The sequence below is a fragment of the Podarcis raffonei genome, chromosome 4 (genome assembly GCF_027172205.1).
Source record: "Podarcis raffonei isolate rPodRaf1 chromosome 4, rPodRaf1.pri, whole genome shotgun sequence".
NCBI lineage: Eukaryota > Metazoa > Chordata > Lepidosauria > Squamata > Lacertidae > Podarcis > Podarcis raffonei.
Genome location: NC_070605.1, coordinates 67,397,831 through 67,422,732, shown reverse-complemented (window position 1 = coordinate 67,422,732; position 24,902 = coordinate 67,397,831). Strand labels below are relative to the sequence as shown.

The window sequence follows — 24,902 nt, the reverse complement described above, 5'->3', positions numbered from 1 at the left end:
ATTGGCTTTTGATTAAGTCTACATGACAAGATTAATATAGCTATCTATTAATCACAGCTTAATGTTACTCCAATGACATTTTCATGGGTTTGGTTTTTTTTACTCTAATGATTCTGCAGTTCCTGTTTTCTGTTATGCCTAAATAATTTAGTTGCATTACATGAATTACAGGCTCAATCCTGCACTTGAGATACATTCACTGAGGAGTGATAGGATATGATGGCTATCCTGGCGAAACTGAATTAGGGTGAGAGAACTTGAGTTATGTTGGAGAACTGTGAAGACCCAGTGCAACCCCATGCCAGCATATTGGTTCTATTGGTATAAGGTTCCAAGCCAGAACTGAGGTAGGAGTGGGGCATGAGTGGCAAAGGGTCGTACTGGACTTATGCCCAATCCTACACCAGAGCTTTTCATGTTGGTGACACACTTTTTAGACATGCATCATTTCACGACACAGTAATTCAGTTTTGCACCATTTTGTGACACAGTAATTCAGTTTTACTAGCAAACCAGAGGTTAAACTAACCCCTTTCCAGCCCTGGGAGGAGTGTGGAGAGCCAACACACTAACATGCCAGGACACACAGTTTTGAAAGCTCTGTCCCACACCCCTTTAGACCCCGCTCCCCCAGCCCAGTCTCACAACAACAGCTCAACTTCAACCACAGAACTGTGAGGGAAATACCTGCCATAGGATTAAATGGAAAAGGGGTGATTACTGCCTTCCTAGGACCCCCTACTTCCACTCACCTCACAATGAGGTAGAATAGGATTTGGAGTAACTCCACGTCCAGTCACAGCACACCAATGCCCACATATAAACTCTCACCAGAGAGACAGTAACCCTGGACTCTGAGGCTGTGTATTCTCACTTGCAAACTAGTGATCTATCAACCTAAAGTATGACCACAATAAAAACCCAACAACCAATTAACATTTCTTGGCCGTATAATTTTGAATTTGAAGGAAACCCTGGAAATGCTCCTTTTTTCTCTCAATGCTTGGAAATGAATTTTCACAGTCCTAGATTTCACATATGATTACATCAAGGTTCTTTGGGTGAAGTCTCTTACCAAGGCACAGATATCCTCTTGTGCGGGAATAAAAACATCCTGTGCAAAGAACATTCTGTTACCCACGGGTAGTATTGTAATGCTCTCTACATGGGGCTACCCTTGAAAATGGTCCCGTAGTGGCAGCTGGTGCAGAATGCCACTGCTCAGCTGTTGCACTGAGCTGCAAGAGGAGACTGCGTCACCTTTGATCCTCAAAATACTGCACTGGATGCCTGTGAGCTAGTGGGCCCAATCCAAGGAGCTGGTACTAGGGAACAAAGCCCTGAATTACTTAGAACCAAGTACCTGAAGAAGTGCCTTCTACAGAACCTTCCAACCCAGATTCTCCAATTGCAGAGAGACAGGCTGCTCACAGTTTTGTCAGTGGGAGTGGGAAAGAGAGTGGTGATATGAGGCATTGGGGTTATTGGTGAGGGGGGGGGTATTTATGGAACTCTCTCACAGGTGAAATCAGGCAGTCCTCTACCTTGGCTATGTTCAGGCAGAACATTAAAATATTTATTTGTTGAGGGCCTTCAAGTTTAGTTTGGTATAAGACTTTACTGTGTTTTCAATGAGGTCTTCAAATGCTGTATGACTTTTTGAAGGCGTATCCAATGTGGTACCCTCCAGATCTTGCTAGTCTTCAACTTCCAACAGTCCCAGAAAGCCTGGTCAATAGTCAGGGATAAGTAGTCCAAAAACATCACCTTGGGTAGCCCTGATTTATTGTATTATTGTATGGTGTCTGTCACCCTGAGCTCCATTTTGGGAGGAAGGGCAGAGTACAAATGTAATTTATTAATACATACATTAACATTAGTTGTGCGAGTAGTCAGTGAATGGAGGGGCCATAGCAGAGCATCCATCTGCTTTGTGTGCCAAAGGTCCGTGGTTCAATCTCTGGCATCTCTAGGTATGACTTGGATAGACTTCCTGTGTGAAACCTTGGAGAGCTCTTAAGCTAGGTGGACCCAAGGATCTAACATAATATAATATAAGGTAGCTGCCTGTGATCCTATGGAAAACAACAGCAGATTGTGCATCCCAGAACATTGGAGAATACCTAATGTGTCTGTTCTATGTAGAAATAAGTGCTGGTAATTCAGACCTCTGAAACACAGGAAGAAATTCAGATAAGGAGAATTTCAGATACACCCATATACCGAACACACACTTGGCATTTCTGCAGAAAATCTCCCTCACCCCTACCATGCAACTGGGAATCCACAAGAATCCAGTACTGTTCAAATTAAATAGATACACAACTCAAACCCATATATGTTATTGGACAGAACATCCCATTGTGTCCAGTAATGATGACTCCTAGGTACGTGTGAACAAGGTTACAGTCTAAGGGCAAATAGACACAATTTGTATAATTGATTCTAACAGAATCTTGGATGAAACAGAGCAAATTGTTCAAGTATCTTGAGACTGTACAGAATTCTAGCTCTCTTGAATTGTAGGGTAAGACATCAGATGCCTTTTGTCTCTCTCCCTCGAAACCAAATGTAGTAAGGAACAGTGTGAGACTTTAAATTTGTGCCTCCTACATAAGAACAAGCCCAACAAAAATACGTTAGAGGGATTCAAGAGTATATTTCAAAACACATTTCATTGGGCAGTGATGAAATTGTCCAGTAGGTGGCTGACATCCCCCAGAAAAAGACGGCACTTTCCTATATATCTACTGTACTCACAGAAGGAAGCTTGCTATGGTGCGAAGCAGGGAGAGAGCTAACGTTCCAGAGATCCTGCCTCTAGGATTTGAGTGTTTAAAGGAGCTGCTCCTCACCTTTGCTGCAAACGCAGCCTGCAAGTGCAGGATCTGAAAAGGCTGGAAAGAGCAGCAACTACCAAAAGTTCTTGCAAAATGCAACCCCTTCTTTTCAACACTGAAATCTCACTAGGAGTGTTGGTAATGGACTATGGATGGCTTTGTGTAGACCACTGCTCAGTCTCTGCAAATTGGGGAAGTACTTATTCCCAGGCCTCATGAACAGGAGAGAGAGCAAAGTTTTGAAACAGAAGCTATGCTGATGCTTCCTTGTTTTGAATGGGCTGGGTTTCTTCTCGTGCATGTGTTTCCTTCTATGATCAGTCACGTCACATATTCCATTTCTGCCAATCGCCACTAAGGGATGAAATCGACTCGAAAGAATTTATGAAGCTTTTTTCTTTTTCTTTTCTTTTTGGGGTAAAAATAATAATCAGGCAAGCATTTTTTTGGTACGCCAAAACTTGACCATGTCTTCTGAGGAGTGCGTTATGCTAGACGTGGAGTTGGATGGCTTCATTCTTTGCAACACCTCTTCTGCTCAACATGCAAATCTGTCCCTCCTGGATGAGGACTTGTTTTACTATCGGTTCCTGTATGCAATTCCGACCATTTATGGGATCATCATCTTGATAGGACTCGTCGGCAATGTTACGCTGATCAAAATCTTCTGCACCGTGAAGTCCATGAGGAACGTCCCCAACTTGTTCATCTCAAGCTTGGCTTTTGGAGATTTGCTTCTTTTGCTCACCTGTGTTCCTGTGGATGCCAGCAGGTACCTGTCTGCTGAATGGCTGTTTGGTCGGGTTGGATGTAAACTTATCCCTTTCATACAGCTGACTTCGGTGGGGGTGTCCGTCTTCACCCTCATGGCTCTCTCTGCTGACAGGTAAGCAGCTGTGCCTAAAAGTCTTCTTGAGGTTCATATAGTACGGTGTGTTAAAAACCCAAGGCTCTTTGTGGATCAAATTTGGTTTTGGAGTACTGTATGGTTGAAGTTATGTCTTTCTCCTCCCTCTGAAAAGTTTACAATAAAATAATAATAATGGGTTGCTTAAAATCTGTACCTAAAGCTATATAAGTTAGACATGACAAAATAGCTACCTTTCCCAACGTGGAAACTTGCTATGCCCTTCACCTTCAGTGTTCTTAATACGCTTAGCCCTAATTAAACTACTTTTATTTTGTGCTTTTTAAAAAATTCAGTGGGGAAAAAATGACTCTTAAAAACAAATATGGGTCAAGGGATCTGGGATGTCATTATTCATACCATAAGTAGATCCATGTTTTTTCATCAGCTATTTCATTTCATTTGGGCTATTTCCTTCCACATAAATTGAATTAGAATCCATTACAGTTAACAGGTGTTGAGTGGAAAGTTATAGAGTTGCAGTTATCTATCTTCCTACAAATTGCTTTCCTCTACATTTTAGGAACCTGATGAGAAAACTGTTCATAGAGGAAACAGCTAAAACCTTTAGTACATTGTTAAACCCTATTTCTACAAGCATTCAGAATGTATGTTGCAAAATAAAATGTAGCAGACTTTATGTGCCAAACGTCTTTATTGATTCTGAAGACTGTAAAATCCTCTCGTGTGATCTATACTGGAGATTTCCTACACAGACCTGTTGTCTATGACAGAACTTTGCAGACAATCAGGTCTGCACAATTCTATAGCTAGCAAGGTCCTTCTACAAACAGTGTGAGTTTTACTGAATGAACAGAAACAACACTATGTTATGAACCTCACTGAGCATTTCCCTAGTAAAGAAAATGAATTGCCCTCTCATTCACCGCCACAACCAACCTGGTATTCTGCGTACATACACACCCGGCAAATAAGTGAGCCCTTTGCTACACAACAATAATAAAGGTATGTTCAATGAAACAATAATTGTTGAAATTATTCCTGAATAGGACTTACCTGTATTTCTGAATAGGCATGCATAGGATTGCACTATAAATTACTGAATCCCCTAGAATAGGATCTTCACAGGAACACAGCTCAGTTTGTTACAGCGTGGTGCTGATAATGGCCAGGTTGCAGGTTCCATCCCCATATGGGACAGCTGCATATTCCTGCATTGCAGGGGGTTGGACTAGATGATCCTCAGGATCCCTTCCATCTCTACAAGTCTATGAGTCTATGGTTCTATTGCTGTCTCATCTGCTTTTACTGTTGCAAGGGACTTGGTTTGTTTGCTCAATTACTCATCCCGAGTTATCTGTTTGGGGGGGGGGTATCTGCCTGTTCTTTGCTTGTGGTACAGTGGTCTGGCTGTGTGTATTAAATCTGTAGGACAGGGGCGGGCAGCCTGTGACCCTCCCACTGTTGGACCCCAGCTCCCATCAGCTCCATTCAGCATGGCCAGCAGGCAGCATTGTATTCCAGCAAACTCTGTTAAGCAGCTCCATTGACAGGAGTTAGCATGGGGAGTTGGCTGTGAGAGGGTTTCAGCTATGATATTTTGAAGGGCTGCCATCAGAAGTCACTTCCCTCCTAAAGACTCACAGAATAATGCTACTGTCTTTCTATTGTTTTTAAAACTGGGCTCTGCATAATCTTAGCACGTGAGCTGTAGACATCCTGTCATGGCTCTTGCATCTCAAAAACAACTTGTGAATCTTGTATTTCAGGAGGCGGAGATTCCCTTAGGATATTTGTTTGTAACTGGTGAAAGTTCAGCAAGGTTGCCTCGCACAGCCTTGACAGAAGGTGGGTAGTCCGAGGCCAGAGGTGGAAAGAAAGCTCCCCTCTCCTGTGGGTGATCCGTGTTGTCAGGGAACTGTCAGCAACGGTGCAGGCACCCCCACCCCCACCTGAGGGATGGATAAAGGGGTTCCTCCCCCTTACAGGCACCTTATTCTGCATGCAAAGAATTATCCAAAAGGATAGGACATGCGCTAAAACCACTTTTTGTGCATGGATCATCCTAGAGGCAAATGAGCAAGGCATATACTTCATATGAGGAAAAAAAAGTTAAGAAGATTCAATTTTTCAGTTCAGGAAAGAAATGTGTAAAGGGAAAGATGAGAGGAGCTGTAAAATCCTGTATTAACTGAGTCAGACCATTGGCTCATTCATTCATTCATTCATTCATTCATTCATTCATTTTCATAAAATTTATAAGTAAAGGTAAAGGGACCCCTGACAATTAGGTCCAGTCGTGACCGACTCTGGGGTTGCGGCACTCATCTCGCTTTATTGACTGAGGGAGTCGGTGTACAGCTTCTGGGTCATGTGGCTGGCATGACTAAGCCGCTTCTGGCAAACCAGAGCAGCACACGGAAATGCCGTTTACCTTCCCGCCAGAAGTTATTTATCTACTTGCAGTTGACGCACTTTCGAACTGCTAGGTTGGCAGGAGCTGGGACCGAGCAACGGGAGCTCACCCCATCGCGGGGATTTGAACCGCCGACAAGCCCTAGGCTCTGTGGTTTAACCCACAGCGACACCCGCGTCCCTATAAAATTTATACACCATTGTTAAAAACAAACAATCACACACTCGTACCTCAAAAGCCTCAGACTACCTAGCTCAGTATTGTCTACAGTGACCAGCAATGGCTCGCAAGGATTTCAGAGAAGGTTTTCTCCCAGCCTCTGGGAGAGATGCTGGGGGTGAAACCTGGGACCTCTTGCACACAAAGCAGATGCTCTACCACTGAACGACAGCCCCTCCCCATTAATATTCCACATAGACCGTTAGAACTAAAGGAAAGTCAGTAAAATTAAGATGAGTAGATGTGCAACCGACAGCTGAAGCAAAAATGGCTAAAGGTATTATCAAAACCACCCATAGCCCAGTGATGTACTGGAGCAGGAATGCTGAGTTCATGGGAGGAGCGGCAGCAGGATCTGCAAGAGCAATATTTACCAGTGTTGTAAGCCTGGCTTGAGGGCCGTGGGTGATGCTGTGGGTTAAACCACAGAGCCCAGGGCTTGCCAATCAGAAGGTCAGCGGTTCGAATCCCCGCGACGGGGTGAGCTCCTGCTCTTGCCAACCTAGCAGTTCAAAAGCACCACAAAAAGTGCAAGTAGGTAAATAGGTACCGCTCTGGCGGGAAGGTAAACAGCATTTCCGTGCGCTGCTCTGGTTCGCCAGAAGCGGCTTAGTCATGCTGGCCACATGAACCAGAAGCTGTACGCTGGCTCCCTCAGCCAGTAAAGCGAGATGAGCGCCGCAGCCCCAGAGTCAGTCATGACTGGACCTAATGGTCAGGGGTCCCTTTACCTTTACGAAGCCTGGCTTGGGAGTAGGGCAGGGAGTTGCAGTAAAGGATGTGAGGCATTTACCTGGAAGGAGCCTTTTCTCTTTCATAACACTAGAACTCATGGGCATCCAATGATGCTGACTGCTAGAAGGTTCGGGACAGATATCCCTTTCAGTATTCTACCAGATACTTCCAGTATCTGAAGTGTTTCAAGTGCTGTGAGGCCAATAATTTATTGGGATGTGGGGAGAGGGAAGGAATACATTTTGCAAATATCTAGAGCCCAAATGGTGCTGATTAAGATTTCTGAAAGAGGTACACAGCCCATCCAGAGAGCATTGTCCAGGCTTTGAACACCCAGCTTTGCACAAGAAACCCCCCCCCCCGGAGTCCTGACAGATAAATGCTTTGGACTGTGTCAACATGAAAAACGGTGGTTACCTGATCAGGAGGGAGCAGCAGTGCATGAACTCAGTCACTCTCTCTCCTCTTAACAGGTGCAAGAGCCCATAGCACAGACCACCTGTTTCGTAGTGGACAAACAGCAGAGAATCAATATTGTGAAGCTGTAAAAATGTCTAGGAGTTTGCCTTTTCAAGCTGATACCAATTTGATTGCTTCCTGCTTCTGAATTACAAGAATAGTTATTAATTCTCCAGGGTTTTGTTTGTTTTTTTAAAGGTCTCCATTGCTAATCTGCCGGTCTGTGCATGTGTTGCATGTATACAGCACATGTGGGAAACTACAACCCACATGTATACGTTCAGCTGGGGGAATCAGCTTGGCAGGTAGGCAAAGCATGACATCACCCTCCACTCTCCACCAAGGCAGTGCAGTGCATTGGCAGGGTTCAAACTGTTGGCCTATCAGACCAGAACTTGGCAATGAAGCTCATTGGTTGACCTTGGACCAGGTGCACTCTCTCTGCTTAACCCATCTCACAGGGCTGTGGTGAAAGCAAAAGGAGAAAAAACCATGCACAGTGCACTGAGCTCAGTGGAAATAAGGTGATATATAAATGCAGTAACAGACCCTCCAAGTGTCCCTATTTTCCAGGTAGAGTCCCAGATTTACAGAAGCCATCCCGGTTTCTGATTTGATCCTGGAATGTCCCACTTTTTCTTAGGACACCCCTATTTTCATCAGAGACATGTTGGAGGATATGGAATAGGCTGCCCCAACCCTCAGGATTTTTTTCACATGGCACTCACCTGAACTCAGTTCCGCATTTCCCAGGTGGGTGCCATTGGCATTTTAAGAGAACGAGGAAGGTGTTCCTGGTGAATTCTGGCTTTTCTTCTTCTAGACTGGGCACCCCTATTTTCATCAGAGGAATGTTGGAAGGTATGGGTAGGATGTCCCTAATTTCACTGGAGAAATGTTGGAGGGTATGAGTAATATTAACTGTATACCAAAAGCCATCAAAACCTCTTGGGCAAATGCCCTCCTATAAAACGAAGCAATATAAAACACCAAACCTCAGTCTCTCCTATGTGTGCATACACAATCCAGTGGTACCTCGGGTTACATACACTTCAAGTTCAACCTAGAAATAGTACCTCGGGTTAAGAACTTTGCTTCAGGATGAGAACAGAAATCGTGCCGTGGCGGTGCTGCTGCAGCAGGAGGCCCCATTAGCTAAAGTGGTGCTTCAGGTTAAGAACAGTTTCAGGTTAAAAATGGACCTCTGGAACAAATTAAGCACGTAACCAGAGGTATCACTGTAATTAGAAAGGCAGCTGGACTGCTCTCCTAGAAAGTTGTTTCCTGGAGATTGCTTCTGAATAGGGCCTATCGTACTCTGTGCCTCGTGTGTGTATATAGCTAGATATGGTGAATCCACAGAATCTTAAACATCCTGGGTTGCTTGCCACTCTGTCAGTACAGCAGAAGACTTCATTACATCCCTGTTTACAGTGCGCATTTCTTCAGCTCCCCTGCCCATCTCCACCATGCAGTGCAAACAGACAGAGCTGCTGAGTGAGAGCAGATGGTTCAAGTGCAGCAAACAGCTCAGAGCTGTTAGGAGCAGCACGTTTATCCACAACCAAAGCAAAGGGCGTTTGGTGAGGTCAGCCAAAGGGCTGCAGCGGTTGCAGCTAGCTAGGAAGGAAAAAGAATATTTAAGAATGAGAAACAGGTACAATTATATGGGCACCGGGTGTTGTTTGTAGGTGCCTATCAATCCTGATTATGAGCTGGAGCTTCCCTGCACCAGATAAGTACTGAATGGAATTGCAACACATTGTCCCGTTCCTCATAAAATATACCAGCTGGAGAAAGATGATGATGATGAGTGGTGGCATTAGCATCAATATTATTATAAATTTGATTTATAATTCCCCCCTTCATCAAATGGTCCCGAGGCAGGATACACATACAGAAGAACAAAGCTTCAAATGCAAAATAAAACCCAACAGTAGAAAAGTGCAAATTAATAATGCCTTGTGCATAAACAACAATATTACATAAGGAATATATAACAACAGCTAAAACTGAACAAGATACAGATAAACAGCAAGTGATAGCTAAAGAAGCATATTAAAGACCAGGGCAAAGGAGATGTGTCTTTAATCATCATCAAAAGGTAAACAATGTCAACATCAGAGACATCTTGGAGGAAAGGCCTTTCCAAAGATGCGGTGCCACCACTGAGAAGGTCCTATCACTCACCAATGCTCCCTGTGTTTCAGCAGGTGGTGGGACAGCAATAAGGGGCTTCTGTGTTGGCTATTTCAACACTGGCTTGCTCAGGAGGCTGTGCAAAAGGACATAATTTAAGACTGGGGTTGTCATAGAACATGCCTACTACTACATTATTATATTATTACATTTACCCCAAAACCTCAGATTCTTTAGCCACTTCTCTACATCTGCTCTTGAGCATCTTGAGCAGGCATAACTAAACTCGGCCCTCCAGATGTTTTAGGACTACAGAACATCATCCCTAGCTAACAGGACCTGTGGTCAGGGATGATGGGAACTGTAGTCCCAAAACATCTGGAGGGCCAAGTTTGCCTATGCGAGATCTTGAGAATAACTTTGTGATGTAGATTATACCTACTATAGGTGAAGGATTCCACTGTGTATTCTTCTGCTTAGCCCCCATCAGCAGGAAAGCTTGACCGCTGGCAAAACAGCTACACTACACAAGAACACACCAAATGCCCAAATATTGGCCAGGTAGAAGCAATCTCTGGCAGCAGTTCTGATGGCAGCAGCCAGTACAGTCCCTCGAAAAGGGAGTAAGGTGGTGCAGAATCTGCTGGATTCTGTGTGGACCCTGCTGCCATTATGTGACAGCAGCAGTCCCCGTTGGGCCTTTTTGCTTTGCTGGACAGCTCAGCTGGTTAGAGCATGGTGCTAATAACATCAAGGTTGCAGTTCAATACCCATATGGAACAGCTGCATTTTCCTGCATTGCAGGGGGTGGGGTTAGAATCAGTGATGGCCAAACTTGGCCTGAGAGCTGTTTTGGGACTACGACTCCCATCATCCCTAGCTAACAGGATCAGTGGTCAGAGATGATGGGAATTGTAGTCCCAAAACAGCTGGAGGGCCAAGTTTGGCCATCTCTGGGTTACATGATCCTCAGTATCCCTTCCAACTCTACAATTCTATGAAACCTGGGCTGTGAATTAGACACTGGCTGTGTTGCGCCATCAGACCACAGCTCACTGGAGGTTAGGATTACCTCCTGAGTTAGCGGCATGGAAGAAAGGATCTGAACTCTACCTTCAAACTACCAGACCATATGGTCCTCACCATAGGAGCCAACTCCTAGGGACCAAAGTCCCTTTGCCTTACCCCTAATAACATATTTAAGGGAGCAAACCCCCTCCCCACCAAGTTGATGGGCATTGCCATTGATCTTGTGATCGATTATTCAAGTTGGCACCCCTGGTCCTCGCTGATCGGTAGTTCCTGGGAACAGAAGGACCAATCACAGGGCAGAGGAAGATAAAGGCAAGCCTAAATGCTGTTTCACACAGTTCCCTGCATAAATGCCTCAATGAATCTGCAGCTCTCATTTTTATATAATTGTACCTCGTTATGAACTCTGATTCTTGTTTAGATCAATCCTGGCAGCAGTGGGCAGTTTTCTGTGCTTTGTATTCTCTCCAGCTCCAACTGGGAACATAGGCCGAATTTCCTTTTCAGCACATCTGTCTATGTTCTGCGTAAGAAAATGACATATCAAAATAAATCACTAGCAGTTAAGTCATTAAGGAAAATAATCCCTCTGAAAAGGCTTTAAATAGCACAGGGCATACTGCAGCAGCCCACTGACAGAGTGAATGGAAACACATCAGATTGTTGAACATTGTGCTCCCTGAGCCGCTTATGAAATAATAACCCTATAATTATAGAAATTAATGATTTCTGGCCAAAAAGAGCTAGAAATATGAGGAGTGGTGAAAATAAGGATCTACAAAACATGAGCAGCTGACATGTGGCAGTTACACCTAAGGATGTCTCTACCTGGCATGTGTTTCTTCGTAAGGTGCTACCATCTCATTTTTACATTGTTGCACACTTAAATATATAATTCTTAAAAATCCATTTGTAACCCTCTACACACAGACTTCCCTGTGTGTAAAGCCCCCAGGACTAAACATTGGAAAAAATTTAAATTATTACAAAATATTACAATACTACAATATGATAGACATTTATCTTTTGTTTCTTTGTTACGTGTTATGTATTGTTTTATACTATACTGATATTTGTATACTAAAAACAGTCTTGCATAGGGGGGTCCATACAAAAATTCAGATTTAAATATGAATTTAAATAAATATTTTGCATTTTATCACTAAATATTTATTTCAGTGTGGATTTCCCCCCCCCCCATGTATGCATTTCTAAAGCATTTTATCCCAAAATGCACATGCCTTACACATTTGGGTACATTTCCTTGAGCCAAGCGCTGCATTTCAAAATTCGGAGAAGTGTAAAACCTGCAGGCTAGTTCTGTATATCACCTCTAGGAGGTGTGAATTAAGTCAGCTTGCTTAAAAATGCAGGCCAAACAAAATTCTTTTGCATCCCTGGTGGCAGGCTTCAGGCAAGCATCTCTGCAAGATACTGTTTTTGATATTCAGTGTCCACATCCTGCACCATGTTTGTGGGCACTCGTGATTGGATGGTCATCGGCAGAATGGCTATATCAGCAGACCTTTTGAAGGGTGAAGGGAATTCAAAGATGTCCACAGAATTCAAATTAGAAACACTGAAAGAACATCACTTGCTTAAATTACTGCATGTAGCTCAGTTGGTAGAGCATGAGACTTGGGTGAAGCTGATATCCCATTATTGCTCCAGAAATTTCCCCATTGCTCTGTCCCATTGTTTTCTCTTATTTTTATCAACTTCTTGCCCGATTTCCATGGAGTTGTTCTCCCCTTCCTTTTGCTGCACCCTATCTTCTATCTATTAAATCACAACTACAATTGGTAAAGGTAAAGGGACCCCTGACCATTAGGTCCAGTCGTGACCGACTCTGGGTTTGCGGCGCTCATCTCGCCTTATTGACTGAGGGAGCCAGCGTACAGCTTCCAGGTCATGTGGCCAGCATGACTAAGCCACTTCTGGTGAACCAGAGCAGTGCACGGAAATTCCGTTTACCTTCCCGCCGGAGCGGTACCTATTTATCTACTTGCACTTTGACGTGCTTTCAAACTGCTAGGTTGGCAGGAGCTGGGACCGAGCAATGGGAGCTCACCCCGTCGTGGGGATTCGAACCGTGACCTTCTGATCGGCAAGTCCTAGGCTCTGTGGTTTAACCCACAGCACCACCCACTTCCCTACAACTACAATATTATAACCTAATTACTTCTGTTGCTCATATCTCAAATCCTGCTCACGAATTCCTCATACTACAATATTTTTTAAAATATTCTGAAAGAGGGCATCCATTCTTCCAACCTTTTGTACTTTTCAAAGCACGAGGAAATCTGGACCAAACTCACCATAAGGTTATCCTGTATTATCAGCTGATAGCAGTGGCTGTACTGGATGAGAAGGGTCTGTACGATCAAATAAATAAGGAACTTGACGAAGTCACAAGTAGTTCTTTTCCGTTCGCAGGGATATATTTTTATATGCGACATCGCTCAAGATGACATTTCTCTCCAGTAATGCAAATGTTTGTAGCCCACTCTCCTGTTCTAGGAAACATTTGGATCATAATGTTTATAACTGCATACCTGCATCAGTCTTCCACTGTGTTCTTGCCTTTCCAGGTAAACAGTAACCTGGAAAAAAGCATTTATCATGGTAGCAACTTCCAATCTGTAGAATTTCTAGTAGTACAAGCTTTCTCTCTTTAAATAACATACACACACACAAAAGCACACGGGCAGATGAACACCCCGCTTCTGCTAAGGTCCTACAAGAATAATATTAATGGATTTACTGAATAGATTACATATTTTTTTTAATTGAGGCCAACTCAAGCCATCTCCAAGGGAACCTGTGCCTGAACTTTTAAAAAGAGCAGGACGTTGAGTCCTGGATATTAATTGCTGATAATGTTGGACTGTGAGTTTTGAGAGGCCACTTGTTTGTGGGTTCCGTGCAGAACATTTGCTGCACTTATTAGCTCACATTGCTTGGGACTGAGATTGGATTAATCACTCTGCTAAATATGCTAAAAGAGAAGAGCAGCCTTGCTAAATGAGGCTCATGCTCTTGGCAGTACCACTATGTGGAGTGGCATATTTCTGTCCATCTCTCTGTCTCTTTAGGGATGTGTGTCTGCACACATGAAACACTGGAAGAGAGCAGGGTCTCACACATTGGACAGAGGCAGCCTGGTTCCCGGCTTGATATTTGCTGCATTTTTCTTCAGATATTCTATTTCTCCATGGGGATAATGTTTCATGATAAATGTTTCAAGATATATCATATTCACTAGTAGCTTCTCACGATTCCCAATGTTCTTTGGGATATTCTAAGGGTTGTGAGTCCTCTGAGATTCATAACTCAAAGAATCTGTCTTAAGTTTTAGATTATTATTATTTATATAAAAATGAAGCCCCATGAATGCTAGTGTTGGAATTTGCTTTATTTAGCAGGATGCCAGGGGAAAATAGGGCTCTTCAGTACCCAAATATGGTTTCCCAAGTAAATCCCACCAATTAGTTACCATCTTGATGCATCTATATCAGGGATTTCAGCTGCCATAAATTCTGATGGTAAATAATAAAAACATGCACCTGGAACTAGGGAACAGAACCAGAAGTGTAGCTTCAACGGTTGTACAGCACATCACATGAAACATTTCAGATGAGTTTGGGCTGCTTATCTGTAAGTACAGAGCTTGGTTGCAGGTTTCTCATAATGTTCTTTGTTAGCCTCTGCAAGGATTCCAGCAATTACACTTCTCTATCTACTATAAGTTTCTCCAGCTCCGTATTTGCCCATCGTCATTCCTGACTAGCTACGTTTTATGTCACTGTGAACTAAATCAGTTACTATAGCAACTTCTTTGTCTTGGTCCAGGTAACTAGGAACGTACTCACTTAAGCCATTAACTTCCAGAGTGACTCACCTGGGCATTTTTCTCTTCTCTACAAGCTGATTTTGGCAACCACTGTTGCTTTCACCCTGAGGTGATTGCAACCATAATTGTCCTTGTAGGAAGAAAGTGGTTGGAGGTGGATTCAGACTAGCTTATATTACTGTCCACCCATGCAAATCCACCCTCAGTTTCAAAATCAATGCCAAGACAAACAATCATACTTGTAGGTAGTGGCTAACTGAAGATGAACTGCTGGATCTTTTTAAGATGCGTTGTAAAAATTCAGCATAATAATAATAATAATAATAATAATTTATTATTTATACCCCGCCCATCTGGCTGAGTTTCCCCAGCCACTCTGGGCGGCTCCCAATCAGTGTTAAAAACAGTACAGCATTACATATTAAAAACTTCCCTGAACAGGGCTGCCTTAAGATGTCTTCTGAATGTCAGGTAATTATTTATCTCTTTGACATCTGATGGGAGGGCGTTCCACAGGGCGGGCGCCACTACCGAGAAGGCCCTCTGCCTGGTTCCCTGTAGCCTCACTTCTCGCAATGAGGGAACCGCCAGAAGGCCCTCGGTGCTGGATCTCAGTGTCCGGGCTGAACGATGGGGGTGGAGACGCTCCTTCAGGTATACAGGATGTCTCCAAAATTCTATTATCCCAAAATCAGACTAAAACCTGGGATGTATTATTGTTTTATTTGGTTATTTGTATGTTTGGCTGGGAACAGACCACGTCCAAACTTTTCACTCAGTTGATGTTAACTCCCAGATTTCTGACTAGATTTCTGAAACTACCGCAGCAAAGAGCAGCTATTAAAATGCATTTAGGATGTGCTATTAACTGAAAGAGGTGCAGGACAGAATTGACTCAGGAACTGGGTAAGATTATATTACCAAAGCAGCCTTTTTTGCTCATGATTCCTCTGAGCTAAACAGTAGCTATTGCAGAGCTTTCTGAATATTTCTTATAAGGGTCATCCCCATACTGTCCACCTGCATCTCAGCTGGAGTTCTGGAGAAAGACTTTTTAAGTAATTGAACCAATTGTCTGACTAGTACAAAAGCACTGAACACACACAAAAAACTTATCTAATTCAGGAGAACTGATTAAAGGTTGTTAAAATCTAACCACCCATACACTGTGGTCTTTCAGACAATTCGTGGTTAGTATTGATGAGCTGAGTGGCTTTGCGCCATTGCTGAGGAGTATGCAAATAGGCAGAAAAACTTGATGCTTATGACTGATACTTGATGATCCACTAGGGCTCCCACTATTCATCATGTACACAGGCAGTAGCCATGGAGTACCAGGAGGGCAAGTGAAGTGGTGGTGAGGTTGGTGTGGTGGAAACACATTGGCAGAGCCAATCCAGTGTTTCTCCTGGTGTGTTTGCACCACACCAATCTCACTGCTGCCTTGCTCTTTCTCTTTGCCCACGTAGTACACCACAGGGACAGCAGTGATGGGAGGTCAGGTAAGCACCCCTGCCTTACCAACAACTGCTGCACACAGGTCCCTTCAACTTAACAGACCAGTCCTGGGCCAAATGTTGCTATTGAAGGTGCTTATGTGTAGATCATTATATTCCTTTCTGCTGGTCAATGAACACGTTTGTTAATTCTGGGCTTCCATACGAAATGCACACACATAGCAAATAATCTACTAAAATGGGAGAGAGAGCAAGACAGAAAGCACAGCTATTTTATTTTTTAAAAGCAGCTATTCAGTAATTACACATCAAGCAATAACATAATTGCTTTTTAACCTTTTTGGCTCAGTTGGGAAGTGTACAAACAACAGAAGTCTCCCCACTGAATTAAAATTAAAAATCTGGATTAAGCAGCAGTGAGTATGATCGAGCCAAAGTTAAACACTTTTATGCCCCATGGGAGACATTGAATGAGTGCTTGACTCTCCCACTCACATTAATTTTCTTAAGAATGTGCTTATCTTGATCAAATAGTAACAGCCTTTCAGAGCAAACACAAATGAGATCTGTTCCACACATGCAATTTGACATCACAGATAATTGTTTACATAAATTAGTTCATTTTAACAAAAATATGAATGCACTAGGGGTGGGGAATTAAGTACCATGTTTTATCATAAAATAGTAAAGGAGCCCAATGAACTGAGTGGATATATCCAGGTGTTTATGGTAGCAGTCCCTAAAAATGGCATCTTGTGGAGCCATACATCGTTAATTAACAACTGGAAAATACCACTTGTTCAGTGTCTTATTGAGCTGCATCCTGGGTTGGGAGGGTATAATACTGTAAGGGAAGAGAATAAATTCCAAAAGCACATGGAATGTGAGCTATCATTCTGCCCATTAAAGGTGAGTGAATTGTCTGGTGGTAGCCGCTGATGAACTGGTTCCCTAGTCCAGAGATGGAGATCCTGAAGTTCTGCAGATGTTGTTGGACACACATCAGCTTCAGTCAGCTTGGTCAATAGTCAGAAACTTCATTCTCACAGTGCTGCTGAATGAGGAAGGCCTTCCCTCCAAGCACTTGGAGGGAAAGGAAGTTTTCTTACCTTAACAATTCCACAGCAAAACCCAGCAGTTCCAACTAACAAACTGCCTCACCAACCACCACTGTCTGCTAGTCACAGTGGAGATTAATCAGTTCAAAGATTCTGTTGTTTTTCATTCATAGGCTAAAGCTACAGACTGCGGGAGAACATTAGGTTTCTACTCAGAATGATATCCTGTGATGTGACATAACTGTGTTGTGTGTTTCTTTGCCTACCGCCTGCAAGCGGCAGCCAATGATACAAAAGAGTCAGGGAAATTTACATAGAATCATAGAACTGTAGAGTTGGAAGGGACCCCAAGGATCATCTAGTCCAACCCCCTGCAATGCAGGAATTTCAACTAAAGCATCCATGGCAGATGGCCATCCAACCTCTGCTTAAAAAACTCCAAGGAAGGAGAGTTCACCACCTCCCAATGGTGTCCACTGCATTGTCGAACAGCTCTTACCATCCGAAAGTTCTTTGTGAGAACCTACTTTCTTGTAACTTGAATCCATTGGTCCGAGTCCTACCCTCCAGAGCAGGAGAAAATAATCCTGCTCCATCTTCCATGTGATAACCCTTGAGATATTTTCCTCTTATGTCAATAATGCTTGTCCCTTCCACCTGAATAACTAGATCAGCCAGATTTCCATTCCCCCAGTGAAATCTTGTGCATCATAAGTGGATTCAAACACTGAAGCATCTCCTCCAGAAAACATTGGATATTAATTCAACATGAAGGTACAGGGATTTTGACTTTTCTCAGCAGGAGTTCTGGCCTTCTTGAATGATACAGTCATTAACTTTGGGAAAGCGAACTAAGGCAAAAAAGACACAATTACAAGGGATAAATTAGATATGATTTTCATTGTTTGAATGCAATTAAAATGCATGTTCCTTCTTTTTTAAAAAAATGTCAGTAGCAGCTGTACAGGGGTCAGGTAAGAAGGTAAGGAAGGGAAGTTTAACACCCCATCCCACTGTGGTCTAGATTAAAATTATGCTCCCATCTGAAGCTGCTCTTTGCATCAGGAAGGAAACCTCCACTGCACCGAAGGAGGCTTTTCTCCCTGATGCAAAGTGCAAGACAGCAGAGGAGGGACTTTTGTTCAATCTATGGTAGATTTGTACAAAGAGGTACAGAATCAGCAACACTGGGCACAGGGAGAAATCCCTCCAGGAAATGTAGCCAAGCCAAACACAAGATGGTCTGGCACTTTCAGCTGCTGTCACTCTGAATGTTATGTGCTGTCCTCCTTTCTGTTCTCATCAAAAGGAGCCCCTTATGAATGCTATTTATAGACATATTAATGCCCACATTAATGAAAAGGAATCAATGTCATGGGCAATCATTTTGCAGGCTGAACTACTTTTCCTAAAAGTTTAACATTTTTCAAAATAGCTATCAGCCATGTCACACAGGCAAATTCTCACCATCACAGATTCAGACCCACTGTTTCTATGTGTGTTGGAAGCTGCCCAGAGTGGCTGGAGAAACCCAGCTAGATGGGTGGGGTATAAATAATAAAATTATTATTATTATTATTACTGGGAATGGGGGAAGGGAAGAGTATAACCCAGTTTTTATGACCAAACATATTTTCTCATGTGAATAAGGTGCTAATCAAGGCATGTTTGACCCAGTAGGTTCATCCTTATGGTTAGTAACATAATTATTTCTCTTGTCCTTAGGTATAGAGCTATAGTGAGACCAATGGACATTCAAGCTTCCCACGCCCTGATGAAGATTTGTTTGAAAGCTATCATGATCTGGATTTTATCTATGCTGCTTGCCATTCCTGAAGCTGTGTTTTCAGACCTGCGACCTTTCTATGACAAAGGCACTAACAAAACATTCATCAGTTGTACACCCTACCCACTGACCAATGAGCTGCATCCAAAAATTCAATCCATGGCTTCCTTTCTCATCTTTTACATAATTCCCCTGTCTGTTATTTCAGTATACTATTATTTCATTGCCAAAAACCTGATACGGAGTGCTTACAACCTACCGGTGGAAGGAAATGTCCATGTTAGAAAACAGGTATGTCTTATTTTGTTTGCAAGTCATAACTACCCAAAGCCAAACTGGGAATGACATTTCATTACAAATAAAGAGAAAGGTGTTTCAAAGGATCCATTGAGCAAAGAGATATGGATAAATTACATTGCAACTTGTCATTTGTGTATATTTCATGAGTGGGAGTTCCTTTCCATTTGTCCTTGTTTATTTACAGTTCTAATGACTTAAGTATTTGGAGTTCAAAGACTGTTTCTCTAAAGCAATTCCATAAATACATTCATGTTGAAAAGTGATGTGAGGATTAAGTACGTAACATTTCTGGGGAAGGACTCAATAACCAGCACCTTTATTTCTGTCCAGTCCACCTGATTGGTTCATGCCTCCAAGAAGCATATGGATAACAAATCCTAGTGACCTTTGCAAACATCAAACGTTGGAAGGGCCACAGGATCCCCACCCCTGCTCTACACTCACTGGAGAGTGAGCCCCACTGAATACAGTTGGCCCTTACCTCTGAGTAAACATGCATAGGATTGCATTTTAAATTGTGCATTAACTAGAAAAAATTGGGGTGAAATAAAAGTATCACACTGAATAACTTGTGGGTGTTTTCCAAAAACAATTAATGCTCTTTCCGCTTTCTAAATTATACTAAGCATTCTTCTTGTATTTTTGCTCATGCTTGATTCTATTCTTCCTTCTGCACCTCTGGCAATAGCTGTTCAATATATGCAGAGTAAAAAGGAGAAGCAATATTTCTCACCAGCTAAGAGAAACAGGAGCCAAGATTAAGTCTGTAAAACAGTGGTTTCCCCTTTGAGTTTCAGACAGTGCCTTTTGTCTCTTTCAGAAACAAGTATTGCTTGTTTATTGCATTACCTTCTGCCTTCATAATGTCCATGCAGGTGGCAGGAGCAACAAGTATTAAGTTAAGATTCCACTCCATAAAGTATATATGATTTGCCTTCACAGAAAAAGTCTATCACAGAACTTAATTGTTAGTTTGCTCTTTGGGAAAAAATTGCTTGTCAGCAGGCCTGTGTCAATCACCTGTTGTCAACTCCATACCTTTCAGTCTATGCAACTGAGAGGAATAAAAGATATGAAGTGACAGTGATAGATGACAATGGCGGTACTGTTGCTCGCTTCCCTCTTTCAAGGTGGAATAGCTGCTTTTCTGAGAGGCTAAGCTCATTACTTGTTGACTGATTATTTTGTGAGATATAGTCACTGCTCTCTAGATTTCTCCATGGCTGTCAGTGTCGAGATACAGAAAGTTGAAATGAAAACCCTGGCCAGATTGCACCCCACTGAATAGAATTGCTGGGATTGAATGAAACTGCTGGGGTAGATCCGGCGTTGGTACAAGTGTTGGGATGGAGCTGCCCTCCTGAAATTGGTTTTACCATTGCTTACCCAGATGAGGCTGAGTTGGGCAATGGCAGCAGTGAGCTCAGAGTTCTGTGGCCACAACACCAATCTGGTGGTCCTACCAGTGCAACCTCACACCCACCCAGCCTCAGTCCCATCTAGGTAAGAAGCTGCAGTGCTGGTGCTGTGAGAGTGACTCCAGCCTATGCCACATGCCACTACTGAATAAATCCACAGGAGTGTATAGCCAGAAGCAGAAATAATTGCAGGCTGGGTCTGAGCTGAGAAAAGCATCTTGTGTGGGGCTGGAACAAGGGTATAGATGGCCAGGCAAAAGAACGGGAAAGGAGGTTAGGGTGGTAGAAGACTGGGAGATGTTCAGGGAGGTAAGGTGTCAGGTAATACTACTACTACTAATAATAATAATAATACCCCACCCATAAGACTGGGTTGCCGCATCCACTCTGGGTGGCTAGCAAGACTGAGAAGATCTGGCTGATGCCCAGGCAAATGCCCAGGCCAGATCTGAAAATATTTATAACCAGGCCATGTAAAGAGGAACCAAATGGCTGTCCGGTTAGGGGTCGTCTAGAGGTGGAATTAAGCTCTGAACCGGAACACTGTCAATGTTGATAGTGCTGTCCATCTGCTAGGCAATGAGGCATAGGCAGCAGTATTCTGCATGTATCTATCTGTGGTTTGGGACCAGAATATAAAAGAGTGTCTGCCCCAGTTTTGAAGGGACATTAGGATCCAAGTACCTCCATTATCCAAACATATTGACTACTTCAGCTCCTGCACACCCTTTGCTCTGCTGCCCCAACTCACTAGCAAAGAGCAGGAATTGTGGGGGCAGCATTGCCATTTACTCTGCTTTTAAGATTCTCATTTTTGGCACTGTCAAAAACAAAGAACAGGATTTTTCCTCACATCTCCACTTTGTTCTCTTTGTATACTTCAGTTTTTGTGGCTTTGGGGAGCATGGGAAACTGTGATGTCTTGGTAGGACTTAGATGTGCCCATTTTCTGTATTTAACTGAACTGGAAACACCACTGAAAAGTGGTGTTTCTTGTCCACAGGATACTTTCCTCACCTAACTATGACATGGGAGTTCTGCTCCCTGCAGCAAGGCTCCCCTCTCCTTACATTTGTACAAAGATCAAGTTACCAATGATGGGACAAACATGGATAGAACCATAGGGCAATATGTTCCTTTGCTCTTGGTATGAAATACGGTGTTCCATAATGGCAAATCTTTACTGCTGTACTTCACTGTATGTATGCAAGGTGTCATAATGCATTTAACTAGGCCCATAGAGCTGCAGTCCTTTGCATTCTTACATGGAAGTAAGTCCCGTTCAACTCGGGGTCCAGCAAACATGGATAGGACTGGACTGTAAACATATTGTGGAACGCTCTGTGGAACGCCCTCCCACCAGATGTCAAAGAAATAAACAACTATCTGACTTTTAGAAGACATCTGAAGGCAGCCCTGTTTAGGGAAGTTTTTAATGTTTGAAGCTTTATTCTGTTTTTAATGCTGTGTTGAAAGCAGCCCAGAGTGGCTGGGGAAACCCAGCCAGATGGGCGGGATACAAATAATAAATAATTTTTATTATTTTTATTAATATTTCAAATGGATTTATTTCAAAAGAAAATGGAGTTTTAGAAGGGGTGGGAGAAGCATGACTATATTTCAGAGATTGCTAAACTCAGTGCAGAACAAAATCACCCTATCCTCTGTTAAACTGAAATAGTTTCCACATCTTCTATTGAATGTTGTTGACCATGTTGTTCTTTTCAGATGGAATCGCGAAAACGCCTAGCCAAGACAGTGCTGGTTTTCGTCTGCATCTTCGCTTTCTGTTGGCTGCCCAATCACATCATCTATTTATATCGATCGTACCATTATTCCGAGGTGGACACATCCATTCTTCACTTTATCACTTCTCTCTGTGCTCGGATCCTGGCATTTGCCAACTCTTGCATTAACCCCTTTGCACTCTACCTGCTCAGCAAGAGTTTCAGGAAACAATTTAACCACCAGCTTTCATGTTGCAAAGCCCGCGAGCTCATGAAGTCCCAGAGCAGAAGCACCACACGGATGGCGTCCCTCAAGAGCTCCAACCAATCGATGGTCGTGTTCAGCTTCATCAATGGCAACCACCCCTGCCACGAGGAGAATGTATAGGCTGCACCACAGAGACTGAAAACGGTCACAAGATCTGTGTAGCCATTGCTGCTTGTTTTGTTTTGTTTGTTTGCTCCTGTAAGTAACAAATGTACATAATTGCACAGAGAGGCGGACAGTGACCAGAGAACAAACTGACAGCATGCGAGCAAGGTTTAATGCAGAGCAGAAGGGCTGCCCACACCTGCACTGTCATTTTTAGGGTCTTGCATTATAATATGTGGGTTCCTTTCAGTTTCTACTGTTCAGAGATGAATGTTGAAGGCATCCAAGTCCTCATCAGATTATCAGCCTGTTCCTTTGTTAGCCTTGTACAGAAGACTGCGGAGGGAGGAAACTTTTTTGGTACATGCAGGTTCTGGAAGAAAGTCAGGGTTATTATCATTATCGTTATTTATTGCTAGAATGAGCCAGTCCCCCATTTTGTCCTTCACACTGTACGGAAACAGCCACAGGGTCCAGAGCAGAGCCAGCTCTCCATCTTCACTGTCCCACACTCCACTCCTCTGGACCCATAATACCCACTGATAAGGCATTCTCATCCCCTTTCTGTGAAATACCTGCATAGATGGGACAGTCCTAGTAGCCGAGTCAGATCAGTGTAGTACATTTGCACTTGCGCAACAGGTTAGCACATATGCAGAGAGAGCACGACCATTTTCAGAGATTGGCCTGAAGGCTTTCCCCCCATTTTGTCTGGTAGGATGCTAACTTCTTACTTACATCATTTTAAATGAGCAAGCCTGCAACAAAAACGAAATAACAAAATGATGTAAGGGACTCCCTGGTTCTATCTTACCTGCCCACCTTCACTCATGCTTAAGAAAACACCTTTATGGTTTTGCTTTTTGCACTAAAGTAAGGCAGCATTTCTAAGCATGCTTAGTTTAGAGTAAAACCTATTTAACCCAAAGTGATGTCATCCAGGGATTTTTTAAAAGGAATTTTCACTGTGGCAGAGGGCAGGGGAATGAACGCAAAAGGGCACCTAAAAATCATGCAACAGTGCATTTTTCATCTTCACTTGAAATAATTAAACACACATTGATTTAAATAGGCAAACGTCTTGGAACATATATTCTAATAGTAAATTGTTGTAATTTAAAGAAACTTGGCATTTAAAACGAAACTAAAATGTCCAGAACTCTCTTTTTTTAATAATCCATTCAGCATAAATCTCCTGAGCAGGCTGACATTGTCTCCTGACTTTGATTGAAAAAAAGTGGACAACAGCTGGTTGGGGATCACAACAGGCTGTACCAAGGCCATTCAGAGCTGGGTTTGGCCATGCATCAACTACCTGTGTTTGTGTGTCATTATGCAGGGACACAATTATTTTTAGTTTGCACTGTGTGGTGAGAGAATTGCAATTGCTGCCAGACATTATTGCACCATGCTATAATTTATAGGAAACAGCTAGCGAAGATACAGAGACACTGAACATCCTAAATCACTCCAATGTGGGATATGAGGGCACTCTAGAAATTACTTCCCATGGTTCCCTTCCTTCTTCTATGCAAGAAAGATTCTAGCATACAATATCAATCCTGTCTTCACAAGCTGTGTGAGTAACTATGTTTATAGCAGACCTTGGCTAGCAGACAGCTTAGGGTCCTGTTCTTTATGACGATGCTCTGCTAAAAAAATTGTTCAGCTGCTTGCACACTTTCCAAACAAATTGCACATGCATTTTGACTGTTAACAAATCTTCAATTCTTTCACTTTCACCATGACCGGCGAAGTTAAATTTGGATTTGGATTCACATCTCCAGGGAAAGGACCTTCCTTTGTTAACTGTAGCTTTCTGATTGCTGAATCTCTACAAGTAAGTATGCCAGGAAAGATGCTCTTATCACATTACAGATAATATTGTAGAACCTGGTGCACATCTAAGCTATTCCCGTTTTGTTAGCCAAATTTGCTTAAGCATTCCATGTTTTCAGTAGGGCTTCTGATTTTTCTTTTCTATCTTCAGTCTTCTTAAGATCTACCCAGACCTTTTGGCAACTAGTCTGGTTGAGCAACACTATTATTAATGAGGTGGTCATGGTGCTGTATAAACCATACATAGTGATTTTGCAAAAATTGTTTTGATGCGAGAAAGACAGAACCCAGTAGATTTGTTTTATTCTTTGATGTGTGGAAGTAGGTGTTCCAAGCTAATAGGCTAGCCTTCCAGATCTTCAGCTCTGGAACAGTGGTGATGA

General features: G+C 42.8%; 1 protein-coding gene across 1 annotated transcript; it reads left to right on the top strand.

Moving 5' to 3' along the window:
• Window positions 1-2,784: 2,784 nt before the first annotated feature.
• On the top strand, window positions 2,785-24,626 carry GRPR (gastrin releasing peptide receptor). The gene is made up of 3 exons (XM_053387152.1): window positions 2,785-3,726; window positions 18,802-19,153; window positions 22,309-24,626. Exons 1-3 carry the CDS (start codon window positions 3,308-3,310, stop codon window positions 22,693-22,695), a joined length of 1,158 nt encoding a protein of 385 aa, XP_053243127.1. The 5' UTR covers window positions 2,785-3,307; the 3' UTR covers window positions 22,696-24,626.
• Window positions 24,627-24,902: the final 276 nt, after the last annotated feature.